This window comes from Myotis lucifugus, unplaced genomic scaffold (genome assembly GCF_000147115.1).
Source record: "Myotis lucifugus unplaced genomic scaffold, Myoluc2.0 scaffold_471, whole genome shotgun sequence".
NCBI classification, from domain to species: Eukaryota; Metazoa; Chordata; class Mammalia; order Chiroptera; family Vespertilionidae; genus Myotis; species Myotis lucifugus.
The window spans coordinates 211,873-230,952 of NW_005871519.1; the positions used below are offsets into that span (position 1 = coordinate 211,873).

Here is a 19,080-nt window from a genome sequence, read left to right on the forward strand (position 1 = left end):
ACAATTTGCATATTATATATATATATATATATATATATATATATATATATATATATATATATATATATATTAGAGGTTATTACTGCTAATATACATTTTAAAAACTTTAAATACTTAAGTGACTAATTTTAAGTCACCATTTTAAAAATATAATTTTTTATTGATTTCTGAAAGGAAGGGAGAGAAGAGATAGAAATATCAATGATAAGAGAGAATCACTGATCAGCTGCCTTCAGTATGCCCCCTAGTGGGGATCTAGCCGACAACCCAGACATGTGCCCTGACCCCGAATTGAGCCCTGACCTCCTGATTCATAGGTCGACGACATTCTACCACTGAGCCACATCAGCTGGGCTAAGTCACCATTCTTGAAATAACACATAAAAATTGGTGTTTAATGTTAACTAATCTCTAAAATATAACTTAAATCTAAAAATATATTTTAAAGGTAAGAAGCCCTCCTGTATAATCTCAACTTCATTACAAACTAAGGAACTCTGTGGCTCCTTTAAATGAGCTCTGTGTACACTGCATTTCTGTAAGAGGACACACTTTGGAGTCACATGTTACAGCACAAACATCTAGGAGTGCAGGTGTCAGACATGAGACTGGGGACAGCAGAGAAGGTTAGGTCAGGGTAGTGGGGAGTGTGGCCTGAAATGTACAGCTCTTGCTTTAGAGCTACCCTAGAACAGTCAGGAAAACCTCGGGTCATTCAGTCCAACGCCACTGAGCAACGTTCTCATGAGAAAAGAAGGGGCCGAACCACTTCAGCTCTAAGGCCTTCCCAGCTCAAACATGTGGTGATTCTACATAGAGTGTACCACACAACCCACGCACGCTAACTGGGCGAGTCTCAAAATTAGGTTGAAAAATTTAAAAATCATTGGAATAATGAAAAAAGAATTATAGATAACACAGTAAGTCACAGGAGATCAGCAAAATAAACCATGTCACCGAGCATGCGAAAGCTCTGTCATGAATGTCCTGGCATATCCCACCTAAATTCACTTCAGAAAGACCACCCCCTACCTCCTCCTCCATGACACCAAAAACACCCACCACACACCAAGTAGATAAATAATGTGTGCTCAAATTTTAGTTTTCCTAACTTTATGGAGTTTTACATGCTAGACAACTACACAGAAAATAAGAAAAAATTGCATTGAAAAATATGAACTTTCAACATAAGAGAATTCTAGAAGGTAGTATTTCCTTGCCTTATTTCTCTTCAGTCAAGAAATTGAGTTCTTTTTAAAAAACGTATTATGTAGTATAATTTTATAAATATCAGGATTTCTTAAAACTATGGTAAATATAAATACTAAAATGTAGCACCTCAAAAATCTGAAAACTCACATATTTTGGTAAGTGCGCTACTTTTGCTCTTTCTAACAATAATACAACAACAAGGAAAAAGAAATGAGCCATATTTCATCCCATCCTCCGAGAAAAAACCAGAATTAATACCTTGGTGTAAATCCTACATACAGATACTTTGTGTACATGTGCAAACAAAATGGGCTCCCTAACATACTCTCTTGTCACACACCTTTCACAAAAATTACAATTAACATCTTTCCACATATATCTGAAAGACCATTTTAATGGCTACACATTTCCAAAGCTATATTTCAAGTTAACTTTGAGACAATTACATTTCCTAAATTAATCACTCAATAGACAATAAAACAAATTTACTAAACAGGTCTATAAATTAGTGAAGGTTCTTTACATACCCTGGGACATATTAAAAACCACCCACTAAGATCCCACTTTTAGGAACATATCCTAAGAAATCCGAAACACCAATCAGAAAGAATATATGTACCCCTAAGTTCACAGCAGCTCAATTTACAATAGCTAAGATCTGGAAAGAATCCAAGTACCCATCAGTAGTTGAGTGGCTAAAAAAGCCATGGTACATTTACACCATGGAATACTATGCAGAAGTAAAAAAGAAGGATCTCTTACCCTTTGAGACAACATGAAAGGATCTGGTGAGTATTATAAGCAAAATAAGCAAGTCAGAGAAAGACAAGTATCACATGATCTCACTCATATGTGGAATCTATTGAACAAAATAAACTGATAAACAAAATAGATCCAGGGACATAAAGGCACAGAACAGACAGTCCAATCTCAGAGGGAAGGCAAGGGAGGGTGGGTGGGAAGAGATTAACCAAAGAACTTGTATGCAGAGAAAGGAAGATGGCAGCATAGGTTAACGACCATAATTGCTGCCTCCCACAACCATATCAAAAGTACAACTAAAATACAGAACCACCACCATCCAGAACCAATGGAAAGCTGGCAGAATATAAGTCCTACAATTAGATAAGTAAAGAAGAAAGCACACTGAGACTGGTAGGTGGTGCGGAGGCATGGAATAGACTGGTCCCGCACCCACGTGTGCCGCTTTTTTAATCGGGAGGGAGATCATCTCTGCGAAAGCCACCCAAAGGAGCAAGGGGTCCCAGCCCCACACCAGACCTCCAGTCCAGGATGCCAGAGCTGGCTAAAAGAAGTCCCTACGGGCAGTAAGAACTACAGGCTGTAAAAACCAGTGCGGACTGGGGCTCAGTGACACAGAGACTGCTGGAGTCCCAGCTGTTCCTCTTAAAAGGCCAGCACCAGGAACTGATCTTACAAGGTCCTGCTTCCTCTGAACTCCAGCATCACAGTGAGGCTCTGGGGGACACAGACACATACAGGTTGGAACTGGATTGTCTGGCATCAGGGCAGGAACTCGGGAGCGGCTTTCTCCCAGACGGAGGTGCTCGCAGGGATCATTGTTCCTATGCTGGGATCTCCCCGGTCGCAGGGCTAACTAGTAGCCATTTCTGTTTGTTCCACTCAGGTGATTCCCTAAGACCCTGCCTCATCCAATTTCCAACCCTAAACTGCCAGTTTGCCATCTGAACGTGACTTCAGACTAGACTCAACTGTAACATCATTGTGTGCAGAAATGTTAAAAACTCATGAATTGTGCAGTGGCTTTTGTGTATGAATGGCCTGTCCTTGCTCAGGCTAAAATCTCTCAAAACAAGCAGCAGCTAGGACAGGGAGCCCCAATCCTATCAGTAAAAGGCCCAAGACCTGGCACTAGCACCAATCTGCCTTACTTCATAGTTGGGCCTCATCTGGGCACTTCCAAACCTGATATAAAGAGGAGGAATCTGCAGATCTCCCTGTAGCTCCTATTGGGTGATCAAGGCAATGGCTGACTATGCACCTCCCTGGAGACCCAAGAGCCAGTGTACCTAGTGGTCAGTGTGAGACCATACCACATTACAACTCTACACATCCATAAGCGACACACTCAAGGAGCAGCAAAGCTCCAATGAAGCAAGTCCTGTTCCATAAGGGTGTCTCCTTCACAGCAGCTCTCCCACTGTAGTCACAGGTGGTCCTCACAGCCAATTGGCCTGGAGGTCAATTCCTCCCAGTGACACCAACAGCAATCAAGTCTCAACTACAACATGACTGTGCTCACAGCCCACAAAGGGGTGCACCTAGAGTACGCTGCTCAGGTGACTGGGGAGGCTGAGCCACTGGGCCCTATAGAACACCTACTACACAACACCATTCTACCAACTCAAGGAGACATACAGGTCTACCCAATACATAGAAACAAACACAGGGAAGCAGCTAAAATGCAAAGACAAAGAAACATGTCACAAATGAAACCAATGGAAAAAAGCAAACTACTGGATATAGAATTCAAAACCAGTTATAAGGTTACTTAAAAATCTTCTAGAAAACAGACATTGGAGGAAGGGAGGAGGCCAAGAGCCAAAAAATGCAGCAACCTCAAGGAGCTGGAAGAGGCCAAGAACACTCTTCTCAGGATCCTCCAGGAGGTGCCAGCACTGCCATCCCTGGACTTCAAGTCCCAGAAGACTTATTTCCAACTTTTGACCTTCAGAACTATTGCCTGAAGAAAAGCAAAATAAATTGTCTTAGTTGCTCCTGAGGCCAATGATGGATGAAGGAAAGACAGATGGACAATTTTCATAGCTGCACCAAGATGGGTTTCATCTTAAATGTTTAGAAAAACCATAAAGTAATGAAGAATCTATCTGTGACAACATAAATGAAACTGGGAGGATTAAAAATGGCAGCAGAGTAGGAGGATGCTGCACAGACATGCTCCCAGGAACAAGCTGGAATTACAACTGAAATATGGAAAGGCTTTCTGAATAATCAACGGAAAACTCACAGGAGAGAACCCTGATACCCAAGGACCGAAGGTGGTGACTGCAAGAGAATGGTAAGAGAGGTGGAGACGCGAATGGGCTGGCCGGGCTGGCACCTACAGATGGCAACTGAAGTACTGGAGAGATATCTCAGCTTCGGGGGGTGGGGGTGGGGGTGGGGAACCACTGAGAACTCTGGGATCTAATCCCCAAGCTGGGCTCCCAGCAGACAGCAAAAAACTGAGAAGGGTACCCACATAACATCTAGCTGTGAAAAGTAGTGGGGTCTCTGCCGGGGAGTGGCAGCTGAAAGTTTGAGCACCTTCTTAAAGGGCCAAAGCACAAAAAAATTCCCTGTGGAGCCATCCACCTTGTGCTCTGGCGGGTGAGGGGGGGGGGGTTTGAGAAGGGGAGGGTAAAGTGGACTGGAGCTGTGCAAGCAGAACCTAGGACTGGGGTTTTGGGGGATAGAGCTCAGAAGGACATCTTTCCCACACAGACATTTGCCTTGCCTGGGTGATGACAGTCAACACATCCTATTAGAAAACACCTTGCCCTGAGGCCACTTAAGAGACTAAAAATAACAATTAGCCTCTACCCAGAAGCAACTACCCCACCCTGTTAAAAAAAACTCTTACCACACTTGAGGTGGATTGCCTGGGAGCAATTTCAAATTGGAATCCTATCAGTCTGTGGACAGAGGTGGTCTCTGGAGGCTTTGAGTCTTTGCCTGATCTAATTAGCCAGGAGCAGCGTTTGACACTGTCCTGCACTAGAGATTGAGAGGTGTAGAGGATCTACCTAATACAGAGTCACAAACCCAAACAGGCAGCCAAAATGAGGAGACAAAGAAACAACCTCCAAATGAAAGAACTAGTGAATTCTCTAGAAGAAGAGATAAATAAAGCAGAGATAAGAAATTTATTTGAAACAGAGTTCAGAGTAATGATGTTAAAAATGCTCAACAGTATGAAAAAAGATATAGTAACTATGAAAAAAGAATAGCCTGAGATAAAGAATGACATAACACAAATAAAGGACACATTGGAAGGAGTACACAGCAGATTAGGGGAAGCTGGGATCGAATCAGTGAATTAGAGGACAGTTGAAAATATCACTCAATTAGAGAACCAAAAAAGAAAAAAACAATTAAAAAACAAGAGGACAGCTTAAGGGAGCTGTGGGACAATGTGAAACGTAACAATTTTAGAATAGTAGGTGTGCCAGAAGAGGCAGAAAGGGAGAAAGGAATAGAGAAGGTGCTTGAAGAAATAATGGTAGAAAACATCCCTAACCTAGTAAAGGAAAAAGTCACATAAGTTCAGGAGGCACAGAGAACCCCAAACAAGAAGAACCCAAACAGACCCACACCCAGACACATCATAATTAAAATGCCAAAAATTAAAGACAAAGAGAGAATCTTAAAGGCAGCAAGAGAAAAGAAAACTATTACCTACAAAGGAGTTCCCATAAGGCTGACACCTGATTTCTCATCAGAAAGGCCAGAAGGGAATGGCATAAGTACTCAAGGTAATGGAAAGCAAGGAGCTGAGACCAAGATTACTATATCCAGCAAGGCTATCATTAAAATAGACGGTCAAATAAAGAGCTTCCCAGACCCAAAAAAAAAAAAAAAGGCTAAAGGAGTTCATCACCACCAAGCCAGCATTACAAGAAATGCTAAAGGGACTGCTGTAAGGGATTGCTGAGAAGAAGATACACAGAGAGAAACCTAGCCATGCAGAATTAAAATGGCTATAAATAGGTACCTCTCAGTAATAAACCTAAATGTAAATGGATTAAATGCTCCAATCAAAAGGTGTAGAGTAGCTGAATGGATACAAAAACATGACCCAAGTATATGCTGTCTATAAGAGACCCACCTCAAAGCAAAAGACACACACAGGATGAAAGTGAAGGGATTGAAAAAAATTTCCATTCAAATGGAAAAGAAAATAAAGCTGGAGTAGCAATACTTATAGCTGACAAAACAGACTTTAAAAGCATCATGCTAAGCGAAATAAGCCAGTTGGAGAAAGATAAATATCATATGATCTCACTTATTAGTGGAATATAATGAAGCCAATAAACTGATGAACTAAAATAGAGCCAGAGGGGGGAAATATTCTAGAATATTCTAGAATGTAATCCTGTTATTTTCAGATTTTTAATATTTCCTACAACTTTTGTGATATTATACTATGTTAGTATAGTTTTCATATTATTATACTTAAAATCTTTTTATTCTTGAAATATTGTTTACTGCATGTAAGATCATTTTTCTTGAATAACTGGTGTTTATTGCATGTAACATTATATTTAAGATCATTTTCCTTGAAATATTAAGGTTTATTGCATGTAACTTTAAAAAATAAAAATAAATAAATAAAAACAAAACAAGAAACAACAACAAGAAAATCTTCTAGAAACCTCTAACAAAATGGAAAAGGACCAGTCAGAAATTATGCATACACTGACTGAAATAAATAATAATATACAGGAATTCAACAGTCGAGTAGCAGATTCTGAGAAATCAACGATTTGAAATATAAGGAAGCAAAAAGCACCCAATCAGAAGAGCAAAAAGAAAAAAGAATCCAAAAATATGAAGATAGTAAAAGGAGCCTCTGGGACAACTTCAAGATTACCAACATTCGTATAATGGGAGTGCCAGAAGGAGAGAGAGAACAAGATATTGAAAACCTATTTGAAGAAATAATGACAGAAAATTTCCCCTACCTGTGAAAGAAATAGACTTCAAAGTCCAGGAAGCACAGAAAGACCCAAACAAGAGGAACCCAAAGAAGCCCACACCAAGACACATCATAATGAAAATGCCAAAGGTTAAAGACAAAGAGACACTTTAAAGTAGTAAAAGAAAAGCAGTTAGTTACCTACAAGGGTGTGCCCATACGACTGTCAGCTGAATCCTCAACAGAAACTTTGCAGGCCAGAAGGGAGTGACAAGAAATATTCAAAGTAATGAATAGCTAGGACCTACAACCAAGATTACTCTACCCAGCAAAGCTATCATTTAGAACTGAATGTCAGATAAAGAGCTTCCCAGACAAGAAAAAGCTAAAGGAGTTTATCACCACCAAACTAATATTAATGAAACTAGAGGCTCAGTGCATGAGCGTCTGCCCCCTGGTGGTCAGTGCGCATCATAGTGACTGGTTGTTCCGCCATTCAGTCGATTTGCATATTAGTCTTTTATTATATAGGCTGTTGAAGGGTATTCTTTAAGAAGGGGAAGAAGAAGAAAAGAAAAAGATAAAAAATGTGAACAAAATGGCAACAAATACATACCTATCAACAACTGAATCTAAAAATCAAAATAAATAAGAAACCTAATGAACAGAATAAACTGGTGAATAAAATAGGATCAGAGGCATGGAAATGGAACAGATTGACAATTCTAGAGGGAAGGGATGAGGAGTTGGGAAAGAGATTAAAGAAAGTTCTTGTATGCATATATACATTACCTATGGACACAGACTATAGCGTGGTGAAGGCCTGGGGTGGGGCGGGAACTAGGTGGAGAGGGCAATGGGGGAAAAAAAGAGGGACATCTGTAATAATCTCAACAATAAAGATTAAAAAAGAAAGGACTTGTATGCATATATGCATAAACCCATGGACACAGACAATAGAATGGTGAAGACCTGGGGGGTAGGTGGGCTAGAAGGGGTAAAACAAAGGGACATATGTAATACTTTTAACAATAAGGGTTTTTGTGTTTTTTTTTAAGTAAAATAATGCAATAAAGACATCTGGTGGAACAACCGGTCGCTATGATGTGCACTGACCACCAGGGAGTGTGCGCAGAAAATGGCAGGCGTTGGCCACAGTGGGATGTTGGAGCAGGTGAGCGGGGGCGCCAGACCAAGGCTTCTCCACCTCCACCTGCTCCCAAGGGGTGACTGGGGCTGGCAGCTGCCTCTCGCACCCGCTGCTTGCACCCACTGCTGGCCCTGATCGCTCGGCACCATCAGTGGATGCGAGCGGTGGCTGCCAGCCCTGTCAGTGGATGTGAGCGGTGGCTACCGGCCCCGATCGCCCCTGATGGCTTCTCCACCTTCCCCATGCTCCTGAGGGGCAAATGGGGCAGCAGCTGCCACTCGCACCCACTACTGGTGCCAGCCCCAATCTCTCTGCGCCATCAGTGGGTGTGAGCAAGGCCAGTGGCATCAGCGTGTGGGAGCAGCAGCGGCGGGAGTGAGGCTACCAGTAGACAGGGGATTGGGAACCGTGGCACGAGGGGCCGGGCGGGGGTTTGGAGGATGGGCTGAGACCCGCCTCTGTGCCCACCGCAGCCTCGCGGCCCACAATTCCTTTCAAGATGCACGAGTTCGTGCACTGGGCCCCTAGTTAAAAAATAATACTAACAAACAAACAAAAACTACCCACTAGGTTTTGTTTGGCTGAGACAAGCCCATGAGTAATCAGTATAGGGCAGTGATGGCGAACCTATGACACGCGAACTCATTTTTTTGTTGATTTTTCTTTGTTAAATGGCATTTAAATATATAAAATAAATATCAAAAATATAAATCTTTGTTTTACTATGGTTGCAAATATCAAAAAATTTCTATATGTGACACGGCACCAGGGTTAAGTTAGGGTTTTTCAAAATGCTGACACACCGAGCTCAAAAGGTTCGCCATCACTGGTATAGGGCAACACTGTGAGGACTGTTTCTAACTCAGGCCACTGTCTGCAGGGACCACTAAAGTTATTAACCCTTTGCAGTCATATTAAATTTGGACATGGGTGTCGTACTGGTCGGAATTAATTTCCATTGAAAGAGCAGTGATACATAACATGCAAGATTATGAAGGATAAACAAGATTTATTCATTCTTTTTTGGAACTACGTCACTACTAGAATCACTACAAACGTTATCACTTTCTATGTCAGAGTCAGTATTCAAGGTGCCAAAATAAAACTTTTCATCGTTACTTTCAGATTCGCAGCACACTTCTTCCGGTAACTTTCTTTTTGCCATTTTGGAGTATTATTTTGAAATATCTTAACAAGTGAGAATGCCTAATTACAGTTAAACGTAATTTGTAAAGCTTTAATTGAAATTCTGCGAAGTATCTCCGAAGCTTATCGATTTCTTCACTCTCAAAAGGCGACTGACTCGCCACGGTGTTTTGCATGGCAAGTGTGGAACGACCGCGTTTGTTTATATTGAGTTTCGATATCTCCGATTTGTCGGGGCAATGTTTTGGTTCGTGACAAGGTCGCTTAGACACTTAAGAGCTTTCAGAGAAATTATGAACTGATAAGATTCGTACGGTTCCTTGCTGTGGTGGCTGAGAGCAGACATACGACCGGAACGGTAAAAAAGCTTTGGTGGCTGAGAGTAGACAAACGACCGCAAAGGGTTAAGAGACATACAGAAGACAGCAGCTTGCACACAGGCAGGAAAGGTGGGGACAGCAAGGCATCCTGAGCTCCCTGTACGTAGGTTGTCACAGGTACAAGAAACGGGACAAGCCAGCCACCCAAGGCCCCTCCACTCCTGCAGCCACAGATGCAGTCCTGACCCAGTGATCTCCTGCTGCAGGTGTCCTTTGCTAGGAAAGCAACACTAAAATGCATTTCACCTCTCACTAATGCAAGATGAAAAATAAATTCCAAGTTTCCTTAATGACAATAAAAACTTTAAGACATATTTGTTACAGGCAACTTGCTAAATACTTTTATTTCACAGACAAACTAGCAGTTAGACCAGAAGATAAGTTTTAGACACACAGCTGTGTTAATTGAGCATTCCAGCGCTAAATCCACACCCAGTTTAAACAGATAGCACCCGTTTCCCTGACAACTGAGTGCCTTTCACTTTAAGATGAACAGACACAGACAGGAGCTGTGCTCAGGCTGCAGGCTGAGCTAATGGGGAAGTAGCACTCACCACCTGTTGCTTCCCTGAGATTCCCCCCTTACTTTGTCTTAACATGATTTTTCAAACAGAGTTTAAATCACCTTCGTGTAGGCTTTTCCAAGGTTTACGCGCATTTCCTATGAAACAATTATTCACAATGTTTAGAAGTTCTGAGCAGCTGAAAACTCACTACAAACTATATGCTGAGTCGGCTTCCTAAGGAGAAGCGCGTTAGCAGCTACCACCAGTTTGCCATCTGAATGTGACTTCCGACTCATGAGCTGGCCCTAGTCGGTTTGGCTCAGAGGGTCAAGCGTTGGCCTACAGACCAAACGATCGGGGGTTTGATTCCGGTCAAGGGCACATACCTTGGTTGCAGGGTCCTCCCTGGCCCGGTCCCTGGTTGGGTCTCGTGCAGGAGGCAACCAATCGATGTGTTTCTCTCACATCGATGTTTCTATCTGTCTTTCCCTCTCTCTTCCACTCTCTGAAAATCAATGGAAAAATATCCTCGGGTGAGGATTAACAACAACAAAAAAACAAACAAAACCCTATCAAGACAATGCAAATTTTAACATAAATCAAGAGCCAATTAAATCTACTGATTATACTGAGAATATCACTGATAATAAAAGAAAAAATAAAATCACAGGCAAAAAAGCAACTTTCTCTCTATAGGTACCTCCTCAGTATTTCTTCTAAAACACTATAAAAATGTGTTTACAGAAACATAAACAGGAAACATAACTCTGTGTTTGCCTTCACTGAAGTAACCTGCACAATCATTCCGTCCCCAACGACTGAAGCTATGGACCGGCACACCGAGAGCGCAGAGCCCGTTACCACCGTTCTTCCTGGCGATGAGACAGCAGCGGAGTCGCGCGCATCTCCAGGACACACTGTCTACATCAGAGTGACTGACTGCTCACAGGTAAGTTGGCTCATTCTATTCATTTTTGGTAGAAAAATCAAGCACATATTGTAATAAAATGATTTGTGATGCCTTAAGATGTGATGTATTTACAAGAAAACTATAGGCAAATTATATCAACCGCTCTGATCCCTAAAACACTACCTTTAAAAGTCTAAGTTTTTTGACAATAGAACAAAAGAGCCAACCCCCAAAGAACATGCCCATCTACCCACCTTAAGTGTAAAGCGTAACTCCTTAAAATCTTCCCTCTAAAAGGGAGTCCCTACCGTAAAATGAAAATTTCACTGGAATAAGAGAGGAGAGATCTCAGTCTATAAACTCAGGAAGGCTTCTGAAAGATGGTGACCTGAACATGAACCTACAGACAACTGGGCCAAGAAAGGTGAGATGAGGAGGAGGAAGGTGCATCTTGGACAGAGACTAGTGTGGGAACAAGGAGAGAGGCCGGAGCCAGCACCTGGCATCAGGAGAATGCAGTAAGGACGCATGGCCAAGACAAAGCATTTTATGACTAGAAATGAAGTTAGAGAGTTCCCAAATGCCAGTCAGGAAGGCTCTCCACACGTCAGTGAGCTAAGGAGTGGGAATGCTCCCCTGGATGCAAAGGGGCTTGACTGGTTGGTGTCTAAGCAAGAGTGAGATAATTAGGGTCATATTTTGACAAGACAGTCAGGTAAAACGTGACAGAAAGTGCAGTACTCATGTGTCATGGTGTCTGAGCGCATGCCAGGAGTCGCTGAGGGAGGGTGCCTCAGCCTCGAGGCCAGGCCAGCACTCCAGCAGGATGTTCTGTAATGATGACAATGGCCTAAGCCACCGCCATACTGACTACTGGGTATGTGGAACATGGCAAGTGTGACTAAAGAACTGGGTTTGTGCTCCGATTTTAATTAAAGTGCAGTGGCCATGTTCCCAGGGGCTCCCTATACCAGCCCCAGCATGACTCAGGCTGGGGAGAGACTGGTTAGTCCTGGCGTGTGCAGGGGTGTGAGGACAGGCCCTGTGACTCAGGCTGGGGAAACTGGTTAGTCCTGGCGTGTGCAGGGGTGTGAGGACAGGCCCTGTGACTCAGGCTGGGGAAACTGGTTAGTCCTGGCGTGTGCAGGGGTGTGAGGACAGGCCCTGTGACTCAGGCTGGGGAGAGACTGGTTAGTCCTGGCGTGTGCAGGGGTGTGAGGACAGGCCCTGTGACCCAGGCTGGGGAGAGACTGGTTAGTCCTGGCGTGTGCAGAGTCTGAGGACAGGCCCTGTGACCCAGGCTAGGAGAGACTGGTTAGTCCTGGTGTGTGCAGAGTCTGAGGACAGGCCCTGTGACCCAGGCTAGGAGAGACTGGTTAGTCCTGGCGTGTGCAGAGTCTGAGGACAGGCCCTGTGACCCAGGCTAGGAGAGACTGGTTAGTCCTGGCGTGTGCAGAGTCTGAGGACAGGCCCTGTGACCCAGGCTAGGAGAGACTGGTTAGTCCTGGTGTGTGCAGAGTCTGAGGACAGGCCCTAGTAGCAGCTTAGAGGAGTCTGAGCCCAAAGGGGGAGGAAGCCACATGTGAGAGAGAGATCACCCAGAGAAGGAAACACTGACACAGAGACAGAGAGGCCTGCAGAGGAGCCGTGAAGGAGCAGCCAAGGGGTCGAGGAGAACCTCATGAGAATGGGGTCTGTGGGGGTGACAGGTGCGAGGAGTCAGGAGAGGGAGGGCAGGAGGGCCAACATCATGGAGTGTGGGGGACCATGGAGTAATGGCTGGGTGCTGGGACTGTTGGCAGCCTGTGGGGCATCTCCACAAGCTAGGTGTTCAGGTGAGAAAAGAAAGACAGAGCAATGTGAACAGGGACAGAGACACAGTCTCCCTTTCCCCTTTCTGACACAGAAAGCAGGCTATTGTTCCCAAGGTCCGGATCTCCCTTTCTTTTACTTAAACACATACCTTGGAAATTGTTCCATATATATATGTATATAAACATATTTTTAAATTTCTTAATCCTAACCTGAGGATACTTTTTCCACTGATTATTAGAGCATGCAAGGGAGGGGGAGAGACACAGAGAGAGAAACTGATGTGAGAGACACATGGATTGGTTGCCTCCCGCATGTGCCCTGACCAGGGTCCGGGATTAAGCCTACAACCGAGGTATGTGCCCTTGACCGGAATCGAACCTGCAACCCTTTAGTCCAAGGGCCAACACTCTAACCACTGGGTCAAACCAGCAAAGGCTACTGATGTGTTGTGTTGTTGTTTTTTAAAGAGAGAGTGGAAGAGAGGAGGGTTGGAAAGAGAGAAAGAGAAAGAGAGAGAGAGAGAGAGAGAGAAAAAAACATCGACGTGAGAGACAAATTGATTGGTTGCCTCCTGCACACACCCAACCAGGGCGGGGGCTTGAGCACACAACCCTTCAATGCATACTCTAACCACTGAGTACACTGGCCTGGGCTGTTCCACATTTCCTCATACAGCCTAACAATCAGTGTTAAACAGAGATTAAAACTGTAAATCCCAACCCTGGAAATAGAGGGATGGAAGTGAGCCTGAAAGGACTCGAGAGAGAGAGTTATGTGCCTGGGAATCTACTAACCCTGCTTTAAACACTTTTTTTTTAAAGTATTGTTATTGAGTTTTTAGAGAGGAAGGGAGAGGGATAGAAAGATAGAAACATCAATGATGAGAGAGAATCACTGATCGGCTGCCTCCTGCACGCCCCACTGGGGATCGAGCCCACAACCCGGGCATATGCCCTGACCGGGAATTGAACTGTGACCTCCTGGTTCATAGGTCGATGCTCAACCACGGAGCCACGCTGGCCAGGCTAAACACCTTTTAAAAGAGTTGACCCTGGCCATTGTGGCTCAGTTGGTTGGAGTGTCATCCCATACACTAAAAGGTCTCAGGTTCATTCTCGGTCGGGGCACATACCTAGGTTGCGGGTTTGGTCCCTGGTTGGGGTTCGTACAAGAAGCAACTGGTCGATGTTTCTCTCTCTCCCTCGCCCTCTCTCTAAATCAATAAACATATCCTTGGGCGAGGATTTTTTTTTAAAGTTGAAAGCAGCTCTTTTTCTCCCTGGCTGCTTGAAGATCAACCTTCATCATGAATGACACGGTAACCATCTGGACCAGGAAGTTCATGACCAACAGACTACTTCAGTGGAAGCAAATGGTCATTGATGTCCTTCACCTTGGAAAGGCAATAGGACCCAAGACAGAAATTCAGGAAAAACTAGACAAAATGTATAAGACCGCACCTGATGTCACCTTTGTGTTTGGATTCAGAACCCACTTTGGTGGTGGCAAGACCGCTGGCTCTGGCATGATTTATGACTCCTTGGATTACACAGAGAAAAATGAACCCACAGACTTGCAAGACATGGCCTATATGAGAAGAAGAAGAAGACCTCAAGAAAACAGAGAAAGGAACGCAAGAACAGAATGAAGAAAGTCAGGGGGACTGCAAAGGCCCATGTTGGTGCTGGCAAAAAGTGAGCTGCAGCTTGAACTACAGAAGGAGTAAAGATTCTTCGGTGACTTTATCTGTGATGGTTGTGCAGATTTTTCATGAGGATTAATAAACTATAAACTTTTATTTGTCAAAAAATAAATAAATAAATAAAAGTTGAAAGCAGTTAAAATCTACAGCCATTAAGGTAAGCCTATTTGCTCTTTCATGAGGTATGAAAAACAGTCTAAATACTTAAAGCCTAATATAGTTAAGCCATCCATAGGTTCCTGGAGCAGTTTCTTGGAGGAAACAGGTGCTGTACTTGTAAACCAGGACCACACATAAGCCCACTGGCAGGAGGCTCACTCTGGACCCAGAGCCAGTCACCCCTGCCTGCACCAGTGGACTTTGTGCTACAAAAAAAGCAAGTGACGCTCAGCGCCTGCCCTCAGATCTCACATCCGGCTCTGACGTAATTAGCCCTGGGAGCTCATCACCTAATGGAGGACCACAGCCTCCTGGCATCAGACTCCCTCTGCAGTAATAAACGCCAGCCAGCTAAGACAGCACCTAGTTAGCTGGCCACATCAGTGTTTACATGGCAACTTCTGCAGCCGATGTCCCCGCACACACTCCACTCCAAAGATGCTTTCCTCACCGCAGCAGCAGCTCTTTCCACAGTGTAGGTGAGCACTTTATAAAGGTGACATACATCACCTGACACCAGCCCAGGACCCATGCAGGTCACCTGGAACCTGTCCCTCACTTCCTAGATCTGCACATATTTTTGCACTGTATTGCATTAAATAATTTTCTGTTAAGTCCCTAAGAAACTGCTAAACTGTCCCTTAAAATGGAGGGGGGGAAATAGTTCAAGACTACTGTCACAGTTATCTTAGCACAAGTTAGCCATTTTAATTTGTATGCTTTGTTCCTCTCAAAAGTTTTATTTCAGCCCTAGCCGGCTTGGCTCAGTGGATAGAGCGTCAGCCTGCGGACTGAAGGGTCCCAGGTTCGATTCCAGCCAAGGGCACATGCCTGGGTTGCGGGCTCAATCTCCAGTGGGGTGCATGCAGGAGGCAGCCGATCAATGATTCTCTCTCATCATTGATGTTTCTCTCTCTCTCCTTCTCCCTTCCTCTCTCTGAAACCAATAAAGAAATATATTTTTTTTTAAAGTTTTATTTCAAAGTTTTGAAAACCAAAAATCTCAAAGTGCCAGAATAAACTGTCAAGGCAACCTGATAAAAAGAGTAGATGAAAAAGCTGAAAAAGATGTCATATATTGGGTCTATAACTGCAGGCATGAGCCCAACTTTTAAAATGAGTGACTAGGCCCCACCAGTGTTGCTCAGTGGTTGAGCGTCGTCCCATGCACAAGAGGTCACTGGTTCTATTCCTAGTCAGGGCACATGCCTGGGTTGCGGGCTCCATCCCCAGTGGGGTGTGAAGGAGGCAGCCAATTGAAGTGATGTCTCTCTCATCAATGGTTCTCTCTCCCTTTCCCTTCCTTTCTCTCTAAAATCAATTTAAAAAAAGATTAAGCCAAAACCGGTTTGGCTTGGTGGATAGAGCGTCGGCCTGCGGACTCAAGGGTCGCAGGTTCAATTCCGGTCAAGGGCATGTACCTTGGTTGCGGGCACATCCCCAGTGGGAGGTGTGCAGGAGGCAGCTGGTCGATGTTTCTCTCTCGTCGATGTTTCTAACTCTCTATCCCTCTCCCTTCCTCTCTGTAAAAAATCAATAAAAATATATTTAAAAAAAAAGATTAAAAAAACAACACAGCAACATATTAAAATGGGTGGCTAGGACCGTACTCCCCTTTCATATGATAGAAAAATGATTTCATCTGTGAACATGTTCCAGGACACCTCAGAGCCTCACAGGACAAGAAAAGGACTCAAACAGTCCTAACTGGTTTAGAAAAGAAAACTGGCTTTCATGTTCCATGCAATGCTCGGACAGTAGACTATCCTGAACCACATTCTACAGGAAAACAGCGATGGATCGACAGACTAAGGCCAAGCAGAGACAGGACGGGAACTGCAGAGCTCATCAGGGCCTGCACCAAGCGCACGTGCCTGACTCGGGGCACCATCATCCGCTGCTGCACCATGAGCGTGTGGCAGATGCAGGCCATCAGCGTGAAGGCCTCCTCGCTGGCCGAGTCCCTCCACACCAGGTTGAGCAGCGTGTTGGTCTGCTGCTTCGTATCCAGCTTTTTCAGACACTCCTCTGTTATGTATGGTAATGACAGTCTCCCGTCCGCCTGAAACACACCCGGAAGTTACTCCACGTTAGTGATGCACCATGAGAACTCACCTCTACACGACAGACACACAGGAAATCTCGCTTTCGTTCAAGTCAAAGTACAAGGCAGGCATTATCCAAAATTACCCAATCACAATGAACACACCAAAATCTCTATCATGCATCCATTAAAGGAATCTGAACACCCATAGTCACATCTGTATTAGGGACCAATTTTGACCAGCATAACAGCAGCACAGGAACTGTGACTATCCAGTGTTGCCTCCTGACGTGACAGTATTTTCAGTATTACATTTCAAGAGAAATTCATTCGCCTGGCTGGTGTGGAGCAGTAGTTGAGCATCAACCTATGAACCAGGAGGTTGCGGTTCAATTCCTGGTCAGGGCACATACCCAGATTTTGGGCTTGATCCCCAGTAAGGGGTGTGCAGGAGGCAGCAAATCGATTATTCTCTCTCATCATTGATGTTTCTCTCTTCCTCTCTCTGAAAATCAGTTTTAAAAAAATTAGAAAAAGAATTCATTTCATATGTTTAGATTGCATTGTACTAAGCACATACCTGTGAAAATATATTGATAGAATTTCTATTTTAAATTATTTGAGAGATCAGCTTAAGCAAAACAGAATATTAAAGAATTTATTTAAAAGAATGAAATAAAATACATAAATCTATTCTTTTATATCTTGATTTCTCTAAAAGATCTGATTCACTGAATAAAACCTGAGCTAATGCTCTGCATAGTTACCAAATTGGGGTATTAACCAAAGATGTACACATACCATATATATATGTGTGTGTGTGTATGTGTATATATATACCTATATAAATATAAGCATATACGGGGTGACCCCAAAAATAGACACATACTTTAACAGCTGATAGCTCAATTGATGTTTCTTTATTTTCATATTTAACCTACTGGAATGAATAATTATTCAAACTGTACGTACATTTTTTGGGACACCCTGTATATATAAAAGATTAGGCATTGTTGACTATACTGTTTGAAAGCTTGGATGGATATACTAGTAATTTATAATAATCTACTTAATAAAACACTATTTTAGAGATAAAAGTCATACATTCTACCTGGCTCTTTAAATAAGATGTACCTAATAAAAATGCTAGAACAAGAGTGCTGTATCAGTGCTACTGTTCTGTGTGGGCATTTTGAAAGCACATTCCCACAGATGTAACAGCGCACACTGCGCTTGGCGAGTGTTAGACGTGTAAGCTCGAGCTGCAAGCCTGCTGCTCTGTCTGTGCACAGTGAGGAGGGCTCTCCACCAATACGCCACAGCCTCTCCTCTTCCTCACGGGGATACAAAATACATCGCATGTAAATAAAATGATGGTTTCCGGGATTCTCCAGAAGGTCATTAAGTATTAAAAAACCGTCTTCTAAAAACAAGTTTACCTACAGCATCTACAGGATCCCAATTCATTTTGGACCACACAACAAAATTCATTTTGGGGTGCAGAGTTTTGAGTCTGGACAGATGCCCCTCGTACTGCGCCCTCCCCGGCGGGAAGCCCACAGTGACTGAGACGGTTCTCATCTATGCCCTGACCCACCCTCCCCGTACCCTTCCTGAGATTAGGCTTCATATTAACCTAACAGAAAAAGATGCAAAGCCTACTAGAGCCATACCTCAAGCATTTCAAGTGTGTATGTAATTAGGAGAAAAAGAGGTCGGTGGCAAACATATCATAGTAAGACACAAATTATGTGTATGTAATGTACAGCTTTTTATCCCTTGAAAATACATAGTAAACAGTCCTGGGTAAGAAATGGGAGGTAAGTGTGACAATGAAGTTCAAGTTCATTTTAGAGTAAATTATCACATTTATTATCTATATAGTTGGCAGAAATGGCCAAGACATTGATTGGTGTTCACCAGATAGGGTAAGAAGAAACATAACCTTTCCCCTCAGAGGGGCTGGGGATTAGGGGACAGAGAGTGATGCTAATGTCTGGGTTTCTTTCTGGAAGGAGGAAATGTTCTAGAAGCAGTCATGGTGAGGGCCGCCCAGCACTGCTACTACACGGAAGGAAACATGCACTGAACTGTACATCACTTCATAGGGCGAATATTATGGAAAAGTGCATCTCAAAAAAGCTGTTATTAAAAATTCATATAAAAACAGACAAGTGCCTGGCACATAGCACGTGCACCTCCTGAGCACACCCTCTCGCCCAACCATTTCACCTCTGGCAATAACTAAATTCACATGCAGTCCAACCCTACTGGGCACAGACTCCGAGCACAGAGCCCTGCCCGCCATGAGGCCTGTTCGTGGACTTCTAACCCAGGACTGCCACGTCTGGGAAAGGAGTGCGATGCCGTGGAGGT

At 43.7% G+C, this 19,080-nt stretch overlaps 1 protein-coding gene across 1 annotated transcript in view; it reads right to left on the bottom strand.

Annotated features, from left to right (window-relative positions):
- Positions 1-19,080, bottom strand: part of UBE3C (ubiquitin protein ligase E3C) — a 121,361-nt gene that overhangs the window by 57,976 nt on the left and 44,305 nt on the right. The window contains exon 9 of the mRNA XM_014445614.2: positions 16,535-16,722. Within this exon, the coding sequence (XP_014301100.1) occupies positions 16,535-16,722 (188 nt within the window). The remainder of the gene's footprint in view (positions 1-16,534; positions 16,723-19,080) is intronic.